The sequence below is a fragment of the Eptesicus fuscus genome, chromosome 23 (assembly GCF_027574615.1).
Source record: "Eptesicus fuscus isolate TK198812 chromosome 23, DD_ASM_mEF_20220401, whole genome shotgun sequence".
NCBI lineage: Eukaryota > Metazoa > Chordata > Mammalia > Chiroptera > Vespertilionidae > Eptesicus > Eptesicus fuscus.
In genome coordinates this window covers 28,707,295-28,726,442 of record NC_072495.1, presented here as the reverse complement: position 1 = coordinate 28,726,442, position 19,148 = coordinate 28,707,295, and the positions used below count along the sequence as shown (strand labels likewise).

Here is a 19,148-nt window from a genome sequence, read left to right as displayed (position 1 = left end):
GTTGGCGGAGCCTGACGGACGCGATGGGGAGACGGGGCCAGCCTATCAGGTGCACCCTCAGCCCCCCACACCTGCTTCAGCCCAGGATCCAGCCTCAGAGGGCACCAGTCCACCTGTGCCCACACCCCATGCCCGACAATGACAGAACGCACGCCCGGCAGGCCCAGATGCCGACAGGCGGGGTCCAGGTGCTGGTGTGGCCCTCGGGTGCCCGCGGCTCTGAGTGGGGGGCACGCTCACCTGCTTGGCGGGCTGCAGCGGGACTTTCCTCCCCCGGTCGCAGGCGGGCTCCAGGTCCTGCTCGGGGCTGCCCACCTCCGGGGGCCGGCCGTTCTCGCTGGGCTCTGCAGGCGGGCCGTTTTCTGACTCCCGGGGCTTCTTGGCGAGGCGCCGCTCCCATTTCTCCTTCCGCTCCTGTGGCTTCAGGGCCATGTCCTTCTGCGGGGGAGGCGGGACGAGCAGGTTAACTGGCAGTGACACTGGACACTGCACCCAGGACCCCCGGGCAGCTCCAGGACTGCCTGTTGCCACCATCACCGAAGGTGACAGAGGCGGCAATGAGGAGACCCTGAAGGGAAGCCCAGGTGGGGCCCAGAGCCCAGGTACCAGCTGCCCAGAGATCTACCTCTGCAGCCCACCTGGGTCATCACACCTGTGGGCACACCTGACCAACCCTGCACCCATGCCCGAATGCAGAGCGACCCTACACGGTGGGCAGCACCGGCACAGCGGTGCGCAACCCCCAGTGGCAGAGGCCACGCCCCGCCCTGAAGGCCCTGCACCCAGAACCCTCCTGGGCCCCAGGTGGCTCCGCTGCCCTGAAACCACTGGTTCTCTGTAGCCACTTTATGGCTTAGTTGCCAAAGCATCACCACCACACAGCACCAACGTTCCCAACTGCACCCCACAAACCAACCCTGAAGCTGTCATTAACAGTGGCAAACACCCCCTCCATGCCCCTCCCTGGGGCCCAGGCCCCCCACCCCTCTGGCCACGTGGGCACCCCACCATGCCTGGAATCGGACTGCCTCTCCACGCCCTGCCCTCTGTGGGAGGAGGCCCTGTGGGATGGACATGCCACCCCTGGACACAGCCAGGCCTGGAGCCGCTCCTTTTAGGGGCCAGGAGACCCAGACGCCCTTCCCCACTGGGTTCAGGAGCTCAGTCCCTGTGCAGCCCCCCCTGCGGGCTGGACGCCCCTCGCACCTGTGCCAGCGCCTCGTGTGGCTGTTCCCCCTCCCTCCCCACCCGGCATCCCTGTGGCTCCCACTTCCCACCGCAGCCCCCACGCCCGGCCCCCCTTTGAGACCTGCCCCCTGAGGCACAGAGGACCCCGCAGGGTTCCCCCCATGTGGTCCTCTCCCGTTTGCCTGGGACTGAGCAGGTTCCCAGGATGTGGGACTTGGGGTGCTAAAATCAGGGGACCTCAGATTGCCAGGCCCCTCAGCCACCACTAGGGGACCCTCCTCTTTTACTCACAACTTTTGCCGGGTCCCTCCCACCACACCCACTGGGAGCCAGGAGGGGGGTTCCCTCTGCCTGGCCCAACTCCCCGACCCCCTGCATCCAGGACAAGCACCTCCAACACCCCACACGGCGCTGACCCCTGGCCCTGGCACGGGGACCCTGTGCGGCGCGCTGGGGACGGGACAGTTCGCCCCATACCTCCTTCAGGCCCGTCTACTGGCCCCAGCAAGGCCCCTGCCTGGGAGGCGCTCCCTCACCCACTGGCGCGGCTGTCCCATGTCACACCGTCCCCGAGGACGTCCCCCAGAAGGCCTCCCTGCCCCGGAAGCTTCTGGATCCTGCCTCATACACCCGGGTCAGTCTCCGGCTGCCCACCCAGGGGATGGTCACTGTGACCCTGGCTGACCCCCCGGGCCGCCCCCGACCCACACTTGACTGGGATGAAATGTTCCCACCTCGGTCCACTTTCTGCTCTCCCGCCTCCTGCCTGACACCCAGCCCCTCCACCCGCCCCTCTCTGCACCAGGCAGCGTGCCCGGCTCCCCTCCGTCCGGGACCTGCACAGCGGCCGCTGCTGCTCGGCGTCACCCAGAGGGAAGGAGGGACTACAGCCTGCCCTGCCCACGGGGGGGGGGGGGGTGTGTGGACAGGGGGGCTCTTGGGGTGCTGGCCCAGGACGGGGGACAAAGAGAAAGAACACGGGACCAGCTCAGAGAAGGAAACCAGTCCAGAGCAGGCCCGGTCCTGGTCGCGTGGGAGGAACAGAAGCAGCTGTGAACTGGGGTCACAGGCCTCACAGCTCCACTGTCCTCAGTGCCCCCCCCCCCCCCGCTGTCCTGCCAGCCTCATCAGGCACCTGCCGGCTGAGCCACCTGTCTGCTCCCCTGCCCGGGGCAAGTCCCACAGAGGCACTGGGCCTGGCGTGGTTGGTGGTCAATAAATGCTCAGCGAGTAGGGAGGACGGAGAGCACACCCTGCTGTCCAGCAGCCCTTCCCAAGCCACACCAGCACACAGAAGCACAGCCTGCCCCAGGGCCACCGCGGACAGGCCCCAGGGAGGCACCGGACCATCCCAGCCACAGCGGGTAGGGCTGCCAGGGGTCGCGAGGGAGCGGCTCAGGCCTCGCCACCCACCAGCTCACAGGCGGCTCCCACCTCAGGGGGGCCTCCCGGCGGCTGCTCTGCGGACCCTGCTCCCAGCAGCTGATCCCACGGTCTCCCTCTCACCACCTGCCTCCCCCTGCGACAGCATCTCTAACTGCAACCACAGGTGGCTGGACCCGGGACCCACTCTGTCCCGTGTGGAGGGGCTGACGGTGCCCCTGCACCCCACTACTCTAGGACACAGGACCCCCAAACACAATGCAACCGCAGACCAGCTGTGCCCAAACCCCAGCTACAGGACAGCCCCCCCGGCTGGCAGGCCTGACGTCCCCACAGGTGACGGCCCAGACGCTTCCAGGTGTGACAGAGTCCCCATGACAGATGCACCCACATCGAGGGGAGAGCCCTCCAGAGGGGACGGGCACCACTGGGGCCACAGGACACGAGAAGGTGGCCACCAGGGAGCTGCCAGAACCTATGGGGAACCCTACAAACTGCCCAGGTACGAACGAGGTGGGCAGCAACCCCTCAGGAACCAGTGGAACACAGGTGGCCAGGTCAGCAGACCGCACAGACCCTGGGCGGGCGGACCCGCACCACCTCTCAGAAGGGCGACTGCCTCCCCACTTACCAAAACCCTGCCTGGGGACCCCCCTCCCCAGGACGCTCGGCCTCCAGGCTAACTCCCGGGCACCTGATGCCTCCGGGCACTCAGCAGAGGGAAGGAGGGGGAGACCGACAGCTCTGCACCCCCTGCCTCGGGTGCTGGGGAGCACGGACAGGTAGACAGAAAAACCGAGGCCCGCGACACCCTGCCACGGTGGAGCAGAGGAGGGGCTGGGGGACAGGAGGTGGTCCCTGCCCACGTGCATGGGGCGCAAGACACCTGAGCCCGGGGTGGGGACGAGCAGCAGCAGACACAGGGCCACAGCCGCGAGGTGTCACCTGGGGAGCGTCCGTTCTGCGCGCCCACCACCCACGATGAATGTGTGGTGACCGGGGGGCCCTGCAGACCAGTGTGAACGCCCGTGGTGCCGAGGGGCAGCCCTTCCCAGAGACCAGGCAGCAGCCCAGGCAGCCGGGCACCTGCTGTGGCATCTGCGGGCTTGTCAGGACCCTCCACCTGCCAGCTCAGACCCCTCCCCCAGACCGCCCGGAAGATGAGCCCATGCTCAGGGAGCAGAGGTCATGGTTCCGTGGACCAGGCTGCAGAGGGTGGGCCCTGGACCAGGACCTCACCTCGGCTCCCTCCTCTACAAAGTGGGAGCGAGGACAGCGCCCTCTCGGCGGCCGGCCAGCATCCTCCTGCTCCCGGACTCATCTCCCCCACGTCAGGTGCTGACCCACAAAACAGGAGACGGTGACGTGCAGGAACCCCAACCCGCCGCGGGGCCATGGTTACCAAGAGCTCACCCTCTCTGGCCTCAGTTTCCCCATCTGAAGAGCAGGTGCACAGGCTTCTCCACCAGCGCTCCTCACTGCGCCTGGCCGTCGCGTGGTCTCAGCCCCGTGCCCGTGGGAGGAGTGGGCTGGGCACATGGCCCCCCCAGATCAAGGCTCCCACAGCGTGGGCTTCCAACACACTGGCTGGTGGGGCCCAATCCCAGCTCCCCACTCTCCCAGCCCTGTGTCCCCAGGGCCTCAGACACGCCCTAAGTCAGGCCACACCTGGGCCCCCTCCTCAGCCAACAGTACTGCCACCCGATGGACTCCCCGCTGGGCTGCGGTACTGACAGACACGGGGATCCTCTCAGCCCCCCACCCGAGGCAGGCACGGGGTCTCGGTCCCTTCGGGGCAGACACAGGTGAACGGAGTTGTGGGCCTGTCTTGAGCACGGGGTAGGGGTGTGTGTCCGGGACACAGAGGGGCAGGGGTCTGCCTGGGGCAGAGGGAAGAGGGATAGGAGTCTGTTTGGGCTGCAGGGGGATGGGGCCTGCATCCTCAGGACACAGGAAGGACCCTAGGGAAACGGACCCTCTTCTCTTCGAGGGACCCACCTCCTGAGCGGTCCACACCTGACGTTTGGTATGTCCCGTGGGCAGAGCTTGGAGCCAGACAGGCTGGGGCCTTGACTCATGGCCTCAGGCCTCAGGAGACCTATCGGTGCAGGGGGAGAGGCGGGCACAGACACTGCTGGAGCACACATCCGCCGAGTGTCGGGGAGAACCACTCCACTTTGGCAAAAAGGAGGCCCCACCAGAGCGCCAATCTAGACTCCCACAGAAGCCCCGGACTTTCCAAGGCGGGTGGGCCCCTCCCTGGCTCAGAAGGGGAGAGAGAGGCAGTGACACAGAGCAGGCTCCTCCCTCTGTGACCTGCCGGGGCTGCTGGGAGCCCAGACGTCCCAAACCCAAGGCTGCACTTTCAGTGCCCGGAGGCAGGGGGGGGGGGCGCGCATCGCACGGACCCCCCAGGCTCGTGTCACCGGGGCACGCCGATGGACCTTAGGATCAGGACAGCCTTCCCAAACCTCGGTTTCTCCTCTCGCCTGTCCCCTCGATGACCCCACAAATGTGCACGGGGCACGGGGACCCCACAGGGGCTGCACAAGGCAGAGTGGTGCCTGTTCACACCTCGCTCACACGTTCCGGGGCGACAACCACAAAGCAGAGAGCCAGAGAGCGGACCCAGAGGAAGGAGAGCCGGTGAAGTCACGGGGTCCAGTGGAGGGAGGAAGGCGGCCCCTCCAGGGACACCTGCTCAGAGGCCTGAAGGTGCCAAACTCGACGCAGAGGGGCCGGCAGACACAGACCGGGCAGAAGCCAAAAGGCCCTGACTGGTGGTGGGCGACGGTGTCGGGCGGGAGAGGCCGGCTGGAAGGGGGGTGCTGACCCACCTCGGAGGCTGCAGGGTGGGGGGAGGGCCTGGCTTGGATGAAGGCAGAAAGCGCCTCCCAGGACACCGCCGGGCACTGCCACCACACCACACCACACCACACCACACAGGCAGGACGGCAGACCCCACGGCTGTGTGGTTCGCTCCGACAGGCGTGCCCCACCTCCGTGCATCCCCTGCCCAGGCAGAAAGTGGCAAGCCCGTCCCTGAGCCACCTTGCCTGGCGGCCAGCACCTGACCCTGAGCTTGCACAGGCCTGGCGGACCCCAAGGAGAGGGGCCTGCCGTGTGGGCACCTCCCGTACTGGGGCTCACAGGCCCACTAGCCCCCAAGCTCCAGGAAAAGGATGGGGGCTGTTCACGGAGTGATCCCTGGGACCCCAAGCCCAGCAGATGCTGGTCCCTCAAAGTAAGTGCTGAGGGTGGGGGCGCTGGCTGGAGGCTCCCCGGACCGGGCCAGCATGCCTACCCAGGCCATTCCTAGGAGAGGAGATGGCAGCTCCCTGCACCCCGCCCCCCCTCGCCAGCTCCCTGACAGTATTCGTGTCCCTCTCCACTCACCTGGACTCGGGCAAGCAGGGCAGTATTTGCTCAGCAAATATTGTCCGTGACAAGGCAGCCAGACAAGCACTATTTGTTGTCATCCTATTAACAGTGTAGCCGGCGAGAGAGGTCTGAGAGGTGACCCCCCCCCCATCACACACTCTCCGTCCAAACAGAAGCCTCGAGGGGGAGGGAGGACAGGAAGAACCTCCAAGTATCCATTTTATCGCCGCCCCACCAAGTCCAGCGACTGCGCCTCCCCAGCACATCCGGAGCCCAATGAAGTGATACTTTGATCAAGAGAAACAATTGCCAAAAGGTCCGATTGTGCGGCCCGACGGCCCCCCTCTGGGATGTAGAGCTGTTTCTCCGCAGGAGCTCGAGACACGAACACCCCCTGCACCCACCGCAGGCTGCCGGGGCGCGCGGGGAGCCCCTAAGGGGTGGGTGTGCGACGCCCCAGGCCTGGGGTTTCCCGCCCCCGCCCCCCTCCGCCGCACGTACCTCCAGGGCCTCGAGCGAGCTGAAGCTGGCGATGGCAAAGCCGTCGATGACCTCCTCCTCCTGCGAGCTGGACTCGCGGCGGCGGCGGCGCGGGGGCCGTGCGGCGGCGGCGCGGGGCGGGGGCGCGCGGGGCAGGCCCGCGTTCTCCTTGCCGGGCCCGGGCTCGGGCTCCTCGCCCGACGAGGCGCTCTGGTCGCGGGCGTCGCGGGCCGCCTCCCGGCGCCGGCCACGGTCCCGCTGCGCACGCGAGCGCCGGCTCGGGCGGACCTTGGCCTCCATGGCGCGCGGTGACCTTGCGGCCGCGCCGTCGGGCTCCCGCTGCCGCTGCGCTACGCGTGGCCGCCGGGCTCGGTGCGGGCCGCGCGGGCTGGGGCCCTGGGCGGCGGCGGACGGCGGGCCGGGCCGGGCATGCCGCGCGGGAGCCGTCAGCCCTGGGCCCGGAGCGGCCTGGGCGCCTCGGGGCGGGCGGCCGCGCGCATCGGCGGGGCGGGCGGCGATCAGCGGCTGCGGGCCGCCTCCGCGGGGGCGCGCCCCATGCGCGGCGGGCGGCGGGCTTGGGTGGGCGTCGGGGCGCGGGCCGGAATGAGGCGCCCGGGATCGTGAGGCGGCGACGGCAGCGGCGAGGACTAGAGCTGATAACAACTGACGTACTTCCGCCCGGCAGCCAGCGCCAGAGGAAGTGGGCGCTCCAGTGGCCCGGCGCGAGCCCCGCCCAGGACACGCCCCTCCTCGACCCGGCCCGCCCAGGAACGTCCCTTCCAGCCCCGCGGCGCCCGGAACACGCCCCTTCTAGGCCCCGCCCAGGCTGTGCTCCGCTCTTCCGGCCACACCCCGACCAGGCCCCGCCCCGCCCGCGCGCCACTGGCTGCGCCTCGTAGCCCCGCCTCCGGCTGACCAGGCCCAACCCCTTTAGGCCCCGCCCCGCCCGCGCGCCTCTGTCAAGCCCCGCCCCCGTTTAAGCCCCGCCCCTCTGGGTGGGAGCTTGGACGCCCCGCCCCTCTCCGGTCTCCACGGCCCGCCCTGCTGCACAGGCGAGGTGTTGCGGGGGCGGGAACGCCAGCCTCTCTCCGGGGTGCGGGCCAGAGGGGTCTCTAGGCCTCCGCAGTCGCGGCCTCAATTCCGGAAGACACTTTCAATGAGAGCACGTGAGCCGAAAGCGGGGACCTCTCCAGCCCAACCGGACACGTGGTGGAGGGTCAAGCTCAGCGTCACCCTGGAGCTGGAGGTCGGCATGGGGTGTGAAGGATGGGGTAGCCTCGTCCCCCCTCCTGATAGGGGGGCGAGTGGGGTCCACGCTGCCACGCCTCCTAGGGGGACACGAATGGGGCGGCCTGGATGGGACGTGCTGGTCCCCCCTCCTGACACTGGGGGTGGGGTCTTGCAGGGCGAGTTCTCACGGAGCCTAGAAACCCCGCCCACCTGCACGGGGACGTCAAGGCCGGAGGAGGGGTTCTTGGCTTCAGCCCCACCCCCCATCCCTGCCCAGGCTGTCTCCCCCTCCCCCTGCCCTTCCCCTCAGGCTCTCCCTGCCCCTCCACGGCTCTGCGTGCTCTACCTGTCCCCCACCCCGTAGGCAGACCCCAGGTTCAGGTCTGAGGGGGGCGAGTTCCACAGACAGACATCCCCTCCCCTCTCCCGGGATCTGGTCCCCAGGGGTTGAAGGTCAGGCAGCTCTCCCAGGCCAGCGCCCCGCCCCGCCCCGAATGCTCCCTGTGGGGACCGCCTGGCCCTTCCAGAAGGGAGGCCCCTAGGATGCCATCCTGGGCTGCCAGGTTCGCACAGAAATAGTCGTCTCCCAGCCCCGGCCCCCAACTCGCCCCCTCCCGGGCCCTGCCGGGCCCTGCCCCTTACCCCACCCAAGAGGACCCGTCCTTCCTGGGAGAAGGGATCCCGCACCACGGACACTGCCCACCCCGGCCAGCCTTGGAAGCACTGGCCCATCACCCTATGGCCTGAAGCCAGGCCTCCCCAAGTCCCACCCCACAGCCCGGCCCTCACCTGGTCCCACCCCACAGCCCGGCCCTCCCCTGGTCCCACCGCACAGCCCGGCCCTCCCCTGGCCACCGCACACAGAGCCATCTGTCACTGGCTCCTCTGTAGGACGCTGAGCAACGTTAATGGACACGAACTTGTATTCAAAATTCAGTTTGTCCTCGCAGACCCGACCCAGCCCTGTCCCTCCCTCGGCTCCCTTGGGGCTCCGGCATGCGCTCTGCTTGCAGCCTGGCTAACGGGCCGGCCCCCGCGACCACGTCCGGGAACAGCTGTTTGCCCCACCATGAAAGGGAGTGGTTGGTTCCCACCTTCCCGGTCCCCAGGGAACGGGCACCTTGGTGTATTTTGGGTACCCAGCCCACTTCCCTGGGTGCTGGCTCGTGGGGGTGGGGGGCAGCCGCCCCTCCGTCCCCCAGCCAGGGAGCGGGCAGGTGTCCTGGCTCCGGCAGCAATCATGCTGCGGAACACACATCCCCCAGGCTCCCAGCCATGACACATCCCCCATGTTTGGTCTTGGCCACGGGCTGCAGGTCGACGGAGGAGGGGCTGTGCTTTGGACTGAGGGTCAGGTTCAGGTCTGTCCCAAGAGGGTCTCTCGACCCGGGCGGCAGGAAACGCGCCACCTGGGGCCAAGCCAACCCCACGGGCACGTAGCTCCCTCTGCTGTAGGCCTCGCCTTGTCGGCTCACATCCTGCCCGAAGCAAGTCACCTGGCCGAGACCGGGGTCCCCGGGGCACGGAGCGGAGTCCCCCCACTCCAGTGGGGGCAGCAGCCATGTGGCAGGGAGGTGTGTGTGTGTGGGGGGGGGTCCTGCTACCAAGGGGTACTTCTGCCCCCTGTGCCTCTTCCCCTAATTCCTTCCCCGCCAAGATCTGCTCTGGGGTTGGATTCTGAACCCACTTCTACTCTAGGGGCTGCCAACTGTCCTGACTCCCCCAACCCCCCACCCGCTGTTCATGGCCTCCCTCTTCCTCAGCCCTCACTCAGGTGTCCCTTCTCCCCACAGGCCGGCGGGTGGCTCCGGCTGGGTCTGAGGGGCTGGGCTGCAACGTCCCTCTCGGAATTAATTCCCTTGGGGTTAGCGTCGCCCACACACGGCACCCGTGCGCGCCCGGCAGGCGGGAGTGAGAGTGAGCGAGCGGGCAGTCTGTACCTAGAGGCCTCGCCAGGTGCCTGGTTTTGTCACCGTCCCACATACAGGAGGGGCGGGGACCGGGGGCATTTGTAGATGTGTGTCCGACAGGGTGAGGGAGCTGAGTGTGCGCACAGGACTCCACACGCTCCCGCTGCTGTTCTTTTTTTTTTTTTTTTTTGGTTGTTGATCCTCACCCGAGGTTATCTTCCCACTGATTTTTAAAAAAAATACATATTTTATTGATTTTAAAAGAATACATATTTTATTGATTTTTTACAGAGAGAAAGGGAGAGGGATAGAGAGTTAGAAACATCAATGAGAGAGAAACATCGATCAGCTGCCTCCTGCACGCCCCCCACTGGGGATGTGCCCGCAACCAAGGTACATGCCCTTGACCGGAATCGAACCCGGGACCCTTCAGTCCGCAGGCCGACGCTCTATCCACTGAGCCACACCAGTTAGGTAGGGCCCCATTGATTTTTAGAGAGAGTGGAAGAGAGAGGGAAAGACAGAGAGAAACATCGATGTGAGAGAAACACAGCAATTGGTTGCCACCTGCATGCACCCAGACCGGGGCCGGGGCCAGAGAGGAATGTGCCCGTGATCGGAGTCAAACCCGGGACCGTTCAGTGGATAGAGCATGTGAGCCAGGTCTGGTGAGCCAGGGGGTGCCCATCTCCTTCCCCCGCCCACGACAGGGAGTCCGGGTACAGCGGGTGACCAGGTCCGAACAGCTCCCGGGCTGCAGATGCTCAGCTAAGCCCGGCCGGCGTGGCTCAGGGGCTGAGCGTTGACCTATGAACCAGGAGGTCAGGGTTCGATTCCCGGTCAGGGCACAGGCCCCGGTTGTGGGCTCGATCCCAGTGGGGGGCGTGCGATGCTCTTCAGTGGATAGAGGATCGCAGGCGGATGCTCTATCCACTGAGCCAAACCGGCTAGGGACTTTTAATTTTATCTTACTGGTTTTTAGAGAAAGGAAAGGAGAGAGAGAAACATGGGTGGGTTGCCTCCCGCACCCCACACCCCCCCCCCCGACCTGGGACATGAACCCACCCGGGGACGTGCCCTGACCAGGACCCTGCACGGGGACGCGGCTCCACCAAGAGCCACGCCGGCCAGGGCACCGCTGTTCCTCTTCTGCTTCTAAGTCTCGGGACTCTCACAGGCGCCGCGTCCTGGCCCCCGGGGGCCACGCGAGGCCTGGAGTCTCGGGTTAACCCGGGTCCGCGTGACGACGAGCCGAGCGCAGGCGCTGGGCTCCTGGTGGGAGACCTGACACCACCTGCTCAGGCAGCGTCTCCCTTTCACCGATTCCGAGCCCGAGATCGGAGTGACTCCGCGGCGGCTCACCTGCCGGGCGGGGGGGACGGACAGTCACCCAGTCACCGCGGAGGGAGGCGTTGGAATACGTCCCCACACCCCTCTCCCCGCCACGGCCCCCCCACGCCCACCCCCTCCCACCGGGGACTTCACGCCTCCTCCCTGCCCGTTTCTATCTGTCACACCTCGAGAGGAAAGGAGAGGGAGAGAGAGAAATAGAAACATCCATGAGGAGAGAGAATCGTGGATCGGCTGCCTCCTGCACGCCCCCCACTGGGGATCGAGCCCACAACCGGGGCCTGTGCCCTTGACCGGGAATCGAACCCTGACCTCCTGGTTCCTAGGTCGATGCTCAGCCCCTGGGCCACGCCGGCTGGGCTTTGTGGAGCATCTATGTGGCCCGGGAGCTGGTCGGACCTGGTCACCCTGTCGTGGGCGGGGGAAGGAGACAGGCACCCCCTGGCTCACATTTTGGCCGGGGTTTGGTCAGGGTGAGGGCGGGGCCGCTGAGAGTGCACTGACGGGGGGGGGGGGGGGGCAGGGGCTCCTCCAAGCAGGTTGGGGTGCTGTTAGATTAGGGGGAGGGGGTGGGCAGGCGGAAAGGGCCCCTCTCCTCCCCAAGGGGCTCCGGGGGCCGCTACAAGGACGGACGGACGGACGGACGGGGTGGGGGCCCCCCACCGTCTGCCCCTCCCGGGGAAGGCGTCTGGCTTTCCCACCGAGGCTGCCGGGAGCCGGCCCCCGGTCGCGTGCGCCCTCTGAGCCCTGGGCGGGCGGCCCAGCCAGGGCCCCCGGGGAGCGGGCAGCGGCTGCCAGGGTGGCCCACGCGCTTCCGCGGGCTTCTCCATGGCAACGGCGGGGCCGGCGGCCCGGCGCGGCAGCCACTTCAGGAGCCTCTCAGAGCTGAGGCCCGTCCTGCATCCCGATGAGGAGGGGGCCCGGCCCGGCCCGGAGGGGGACAGCTGGCTCGGGCGGCCACACCACCGCCAGGAGGAGACCCCGATGCCCGGGCGCTCCGGGCCTGAGGGTTCACGCAGCCGCCTGGGCCGCAGCGTCCTCCTCTGAGGAGCAGATGAATGTGCCGAGGGTGGGGTGGGGGTGTTGGAAATCGTGGGTTTAAACGAGATGGAACCCGCCCGGCACCCGCGGACGGGAATCGAACCCTGACCTCCTGGTTCACAGGTCGATGCTCCCCCACGGGGCCACGCCGGGCTAGGAGGTCTCGTCTACCTTCTGGGACAGCCTGCCGTCTGCATGGCCCCCACCCTCCGGGGCCTCGGACACGGGGCAGGTGGTCCGGCTGGAGAAGGGCCTCCCGCCCGCAGGACCGGGGGAGCGAGGGGAGCCGGGGAGTGTGTCTGTCCTGGCCTCCGCTCCGAAGCAGAGCCGCCCGAAGCGCCGGGTGTGGGGCCGGAGGGGGACCGGGCCAACGCCGTGCAGACCCGGGCGGGTTCGGTGGAGGCCATGTCGCCCAGGGCGCCTGCCCGTGTCTGGGGACGCGTTGCCACGTGGGATGTTCACGCTGGGCAGGGGTGACGGCGCTCTCACGCTCCCCCTCCGTCCGCCCGGCCCCTTGTCAGGACCCTGGTGAGGACGCGGCCGCCCTGATAATCCGGGATAATCTCGTTTTAAGGTCAGCTGGTTAGTCACTGTAACTCCATCGCAGCCTTAATTCCCATGCCTCGGACCTAATGCATTCGTGGTCCTGGGGATGAGCGAGGCCGGGGGCCTGGGAGGCTGCGTTTTAACTCCGTTAGAGCAGCAAAGACTTTTGCCACATCAGGTCGGGTTCACAGGGTGGGGGGTGGGGGTGGGGGAGTAGAGGGGTTAAGGCCGGGCATCTCGTCCTGGGGGGATGCGTGGTCACAGACCGCCCCACGCCGCCCCTGCCGGGGGCCTGACAGGCCTGGAAGGGAACCTCCCCAACACGGTGCTGGGAACCCCTCAACCTTGGCGGGTGCAGCTGCCTGGGGGCTCCCGGCCTTGGGCCCCCCAGTCGGCAGCCTTCCCAGGGGTCCCCCGGAGGTCAGCCCGAACTCACTCACATGACATCCCTCCCCAGTGCACATGGTCCAGGCTGGACGCAGGCTGGCCCTGATGTGGGGGTGTGTGTAGATCCCCCCTCTTTTTTTTAATTTCAGAGAAAGGAGAGGGAGAGAGAGATAGTAATATCAGTGATGAGAGAGAATCATGGATCGGCTGCCTCCTGCACGCCCCCCACTGGGGATCGAGTCCTTAACCTGGGCCTGTGCCCTGACTGGAATCGAACCCTGACCTCCTGGTTCATGGCTCGACGCTCACCCCCTGAGCCACGCCGGCCGAGCAGTGGGTCCCCTCCTGACGGGGTTGTGGGTGCAGGACAGAGGGCCCTGCCGTCTGCAGCCGTCACTCACCAGCCCACAGGGGCCCGTGGGCACACAGGAGTCTGCCAGCCACACCTGAGCCCTGTTCTTCCTGCCGCGGAGCACGGAGCACGAGCACAGAGCGAGCCCTCCCAGGGCAGCCAGCCTCCTGCTGCCCAGCCCCCACCTGGGGCTCCCACACGGCCACCTGGGGGTCCCCGTCACGCTGCTGACCGAGCCCTGTTCCGGCTCCACCCATCCATCAGCAGGTCCTCCCCACCCTGCCCCTTCGAGAGCCATCGAGCAGCAGGTCAGCTGCTTGCATGACCCCGTCCCCTGCAGGCGAGGAAACAGACAGGCAGGCTGGACGCTGGCACTCCTCCTCCTCCCCCTACCCCCTCCTCCCCTTCCTCCTCCTCCCCTTCCCCCTCCTCCCCCTCCTCCTCTTCCCCATCCTCCTCCCCCTCTTCTCCCTCCTCCTCCCCCTCCCCCTCCTCCCCCTCCCTTCCTCCCCTTCCTCCTCCCCATCCTCCTCCTCCTCTCCCTCCTCCTTCCCCTCCTTCCTCCCCCTCCCCTTCCTCCTCCCCCTCCCCTTTCTCCTCTTTCTCCTCCTCCCCTCCTGCCCCCCCCCCCCCCGCCGCAGGGCTGGGTGGGGGGGAACTGCAGGTCTCCTGCTCCAGTAACTCCTCCCATCTGATGAGTGAGGAGGCGTCCGCCTGCTCAGCTGGGCCACACAAAGGGCAGGAACACACTCCGGCTCCTGGAAGGGCTCCTGGAATTCAGTGACATCAGCCGTCCGGGCTGCGGGCTGCGGGCAGCGAGAGGGGCCGTCGGGAGGCTGGCGGGTCAGGAGCTGGTCTGGGGCTGCTGTCACGGGACCCCACACGGGCCTGGGCTTCGGCTCTGCAAGGAGACGTGACCATCACCCGCAGGGGCAGCTCTTAGACATAAATTCCTCAAGGGGAGCCGGTCACGGGCGTCCAGCTGTGACCTCCGACCGCGGGGCGGGGCGGGCCTGGGGGCAGGCAGAGGCAGAGGCTGGCAGGATGGGGCTGCGGCCGGGCCTCAGGGAGTCCCTCCCACGGGCACGTGCGGCTTCTCGGGAGGGTTCTCCGTGTCCTCCCCCTCCTTTGTCCTTTGCTCCTCCTGCAGCCTGAGCTTCAGTGGGAGACAGACAGACAGACAGACAGAAGCCCAGGGGGGTCAGGGAAACGGGGGGGGGGGGAGTCTGCAGTTGCCCTGACGGGGCCGCCTCCCCCCACCCCACCCACGGGCACCATCTCCCAGGATCGGACTCAGGGAGGCTGAGCCCAGGCCACTCCCGGCCACCAGGCCCGGCAGCCCCTGACCTGGGAAGACCCACCCCAGACAGGTGCATCCTCTCTCTGCACATGCCATGACACACACGTGTGCACATGGGAAGGGAGACACACACACATCAAACGTAGAAACACTGCCAAGATAAATGTGAGCATGTAAGTACAGTACATGCGGGAGCACACACCCAACCCTCACGCACACATGTAAACACACACACACACACAATCACGAACATGCACACGTATGTGTACTCATGCAGCAAAATGTCCCTCACATGTACACACAGATACTCACATACCGAAATGCCCCTAACACACACATACACACACACACATACATGCACACGCGTCCCCACACACATATGCACATTTCCAGATGCGCACAGACCCCTGGGCGTCCAGATTCATCTTCAGACGTGGCTCCAACCCGTGTGCACAAATAGGAGGGAACGCACACGCGGGCCTCTGTGTCCGGGGGCAGAGCCCGCACGTGTGAGCCACAGTCACAGGCACCCCCATGTCCACAAGCAGATGTGCACGCTTCTCCCTGCACCTGCGTGTTCCCACGGGCGCACGAGCTATGCCCACATGTGCCTGCAGGTCGCACGCTCCCCTCTGCACGGGCAGGCCCGAGCATGCAGACCTGCAGGCACCAGGCCGGCCCGGCTCTGTGGGTCTGTCTGCCCAGGCGGAACACCTCTGCTGGGCCCCGGAGGTGGGGGCGGGGCGGGCGGAGGCCTGCTCGTGGTTAAATGCCTTTGGCACAACCTCCCGGGCAAGAGGAAGTGCGGGCTCAGCGCCCACTCGCCCTCTCCGAGGGAAAGGCGCGCACAGCTGCAGCCCCGCCCACGGCACTGGCTCCAGGGCGCGGCCCGGCCCGGAGCTGCTGGTTCTGGAGAGGCAGGTGGCGGCGGGAGGCCTGCAAATGCCAGGCCCTCCCAGGAAGCAGGGCCCAGGCACTGCCAGGCTGGGTGGGGGCTCTGGGGCAGCGCCCATCCCAGCAGCCACGCGTCCCGGCCGGGCCCTGGGCCCCGCTCTGGGCGTGGGGGCAGCTGGCGGCAGCCGCGTGGGCCTCGTGCCTGGTCAGGCCTCGCACCCTCCCTCCCGTCCGCCATGACCCTGTGACCACACGGCAAACCGGGAGAGCGGTTCCCACCGTCACAGGGGACGCGGGTCTCCAGGTCGGGGCGGCTCTGAACGTTACTCCTAAACCTTCTTCTTGCTAAATCTTAACGCGCTTTAGGAGCTGTGGGCCCGCAGGAAGTGGGATCTCATTATTATGTGAAAGCTTTTTTATTATCACTAGAGGCCCGATGCATGAAATTCGTGCAGGGGAGGGGGTCCCTCAGCCCAGTCTGTACCCTCTCCAATCCGGACCCCTCCCCTCGGGGATGTCTTGCCGGAAGCCGATCATTGTTTTAACAACAGAGAGCTGTGGGCAGGGAATCCGGAGGCCTGGTTAACCTTAATTGCTCTAAAGGGTCAGAGCTAATGACTAGATATTGGCAGTTGAAGCAGCCTCCACCTGTGAGTCCTCCATCCACTGATTGGCTTTGAGTGGAGTTTCCTGCCTCAGGGCAGTGGGTGTATCCTATCATTTTAATCCTAATAAAAGGGATGGCAAAGCCAGAGCAGTGAGTAGTCCTCCCCCTAGAGGTGGGCTCCCGCCCGGCCCCCATTTCCCAAATTAATGCTTTTCTAGTCTCTTTCATTTGTGTGCGGCCTTCTCCAGAGCCCGAACCCTGAACCGGAACCCTGAACCACGCGGGACGTGAAAGGGGTTCCCACAATGTCTGACTGCCGCTTTAGGCAGTCAGACATCCCTCTCACAATCCTGGACCACTGGCTGCTAATGGCTCACCTGCCTGCCTGCCTGCCTGGTCGTCCCTAACTGCCTCCCCTGCTGGCCTGATTGCCCCTCACTGCCTCTGCGTGCTGGCCTGATCACCCCCAACTGCCCCCGCACCAGCTTGGTTGCCCCCAACTGCCCCCCCCCCCCCGCCAGCCTGGTCGCCCCTCACGGCCCCTCCACCAGCCTGGTCGCCCCACGGAGCCTGCTTGTTCAGTCCTTTGGTCGTCCCTCACTAACCCCCCTGCCAGCCTGGTCGTAGGCAGCCATCTTGTGAGGGTTAATTTGCATATCACCTCTTTATTATATAGGATTGATATCAGAGAGAAAGGGAGAGGGAGAGAGAGAGAAACACCCATGATGAGAGAGAATCAGGGATCGGCTGCCTCCTGCATGCCTCCTACTGGGGATGGAGCCCGCAACCCGGGCACGTGCCCTTGACCAGAATCAAACCGTGACTTCCTGGTTCCTAGGTTGACGCTCAACCACAGAGCCACACGGGCCGGGCTCTCTGCTCCGATTCTCGTGCGTTCCCACGCTGACCGCACAGCCCTCGGGGAGCAGGGAGGTGGTCACCCCCACCCCGGGCAGTGAGTCATCCAGCCTCGGGCCGGCTTGGCCTGCATGTTGTTGCCCGGGGCAACTCCCGGAGTGGGACGTGGGACGTGGGACGTGGTGTGGAACCTTACAGACTGGTTCCTGCCGCCTTAGGTCTAGAGGAGGGTTAAGGGGAGGGGAGGGGTTAGGGACCCGGCAGGGCCTCTGAGGCAGCCCACTCCCCTTTCTCGGAGCCGGAGCCGGGAGCTGTGTGGCCCAGGGAGGCAGGCGGCTGGGTGCCGGCGGCTGCCGTGCGTGCCGGTGGGCGTCCGCTCTCTGGCCTTGACCCGAATCGAACCGTGACTTCCTGGTTCATAGGTTGGGGGCCTGGGGGCTCCCCACAGCCCCTCCTCACCTCCCTCTTCTGCGGGAGGAGGGTCTCAGGGCATGGGAGGGTCCCTGTCCAGTGGGGGACACCACGCCAGCCAGGGCTGCCTGCTTTTTTAAAAATAATGTATTTTTTTTTAATTGAGTTCAGAGAGGAAGGGAGAAGGAGAGAGAGACAGAGACATCCATGATGAGAGAGAATCAGGGATTGGCTGCCTCCTGCACTCCCCCCACTGGGTATCGAGCCCGAAACACGGGCCTGTGCCCTTGATCAGAATCGAACCCGGGACCCGTCAGTCCGAAGGCCGACGCTCTATCCACTGAGCCACACCAGCCAGGTGGGCTGCTTGGCTCTTAACGTGGCTGTGAGCTCCTGCGAGGGGACGTGGGCTTTCCCAAGGAGCCTCCCCAAGGCCCTGCGATGGCCCTGGTGAGCGGGTGCCCTGGGCATGGCCGGGGTGAGCCCCAGAGGGGGGTGGATGCCCGCTCTGCCCAGGAGGCCGGGGCTGTCCCGAAGGAGGCTTAGATGAGGGGCAGAGCCCGTGTGTCCGGCTGCCTCGCTGGTTTCCATTGGGACTGGGCTCTGATGGGAGCCCCATCGACCCCCCCGCTCCCCCCGCCCCCGCAGCCTTCCCAGCGGGGCACACCTCACACCGGACCCGGCCGCACGCCCAGCCCCATAAAGACCCCATTGATTTGCTGTCCGCCCCACGTCCCATCACAGCAGCTGTCTGGCCTAATCAGGCCTCGGCAAGCCCTTCCGACCACAGCAGTTGCCACAGCGACAAAATGATCCATAATCGTTCCTGCCGGCTCCAATAAATAAAGGACGGACCGGGTTCCCTGCACTTAATGAGCCGTTTAGAGGAGGGAGAGGAGGGGCTGGCGAGGAGAGGGGGGACGCTGACAGGGGGGCCGTCGGGGGCCAGGACAGGGCGGGACCGCCCCCCAGCCCCTCCCCAGAGGAGCCGGCCCTGGACTGAGGGCCCAGGTCACCCCCTCCCGCCCACCCTGAGGTGCGCACAGTGGTGAGCTGGCAGACGGCCAACCACGGGCGCTCCAGGGAAGTGCCTGCCACCCCCCACGTGTCTGTTCACACCGTCTCAGGTGCTCATCTCGTCTGATAAAGAGGGGAGGGGCTCATTGGCCATCACCCGTCACAAAGACGGCTGCACCCACAGCTGAGGCCAAGTTCCCTTAAGGAGCCTTAACGGGCAATCAGCAGGGACCTGAGGCTACGCCCTCCCCCGCCCCCGTGGGGCTTGACGGGGAACCTCAGGCCGTGCCCCCCCCCCCCCCCCCCCGCCGCCCTGGCGTCAGGGGGACCTCAGGCCACACCTTCCGCCCCAGTGCCAGGCCAGGGGACCTGAGGCCACGCCCCCCACCCATCAGGGCTTGACGGGGGACCTCAAGGTTCGCTTTCCATCCTGGTGCTGGGCTAGGGGACCTCAGGTTGCTTCCCCCGCCCCAGCACCAGGCTGGGGAACCTCAGGCCCCGCCCCCCACCAGGTGGGGCTTGACAGGGGACCTCAGGCCATGCCCCCCATCCTGGCGCCGGGCCAGGGGACCTGAGGCTATGCCACTTGCCCAGCAGGGCTTGACAAGGGTGGGACTGGCCAGGTCTGGATCTAGCTGAATGGAGGGAGGGGGGGAGAAGGGTCTGGGTTTCACACAATTTTGAGGTGCATGTGGGTGGGCAGGGACTTGACTCTGGGTCCCGTGGTGCGCCCCAGACTCTGACAGGAGGAAGGTTTTCATATACATTTTACTAATTTTCTTTCTCTGACACTTCTATTATAAAGGGCAAATA

General features: G+C 66.5%; 1 protein-coding gene across 6 annotated transcripts in view; it reads right to left on the bottom strand.

Annotated features, from left to right (window-relative positions):
• The window catches only part of FBRSL1 (fibrosin like 1), a 34,282-nt gene extending 27,203 nt beyond the window's left edge, over positions 1-7,079 (bottom strand). For all 6 annotated transcript variants that reach the window (XM_028133683.2, XM_054712578.1, XM_054712580.1 and 3 more), the window contains exons 1-2: positions 6,454-7,079; positions 241-438 (exon numbers count right to left, since the gene is read on the bottom strand). In XM_028133683.2, the coding sequence (XP_027989484.2) occupies positions 241-438; positions 6,454-6,732 (477 nt within the window). In that variant the 5' untranslated portion in view covers positions 6,733-7,079. The remainder of the gene's footprint in view (positions 1-240; positions 439-6,453) is intronic.
• Between the last annotated feature and the right edge of the window lie 12,069 nt (positions 7,080-19,148).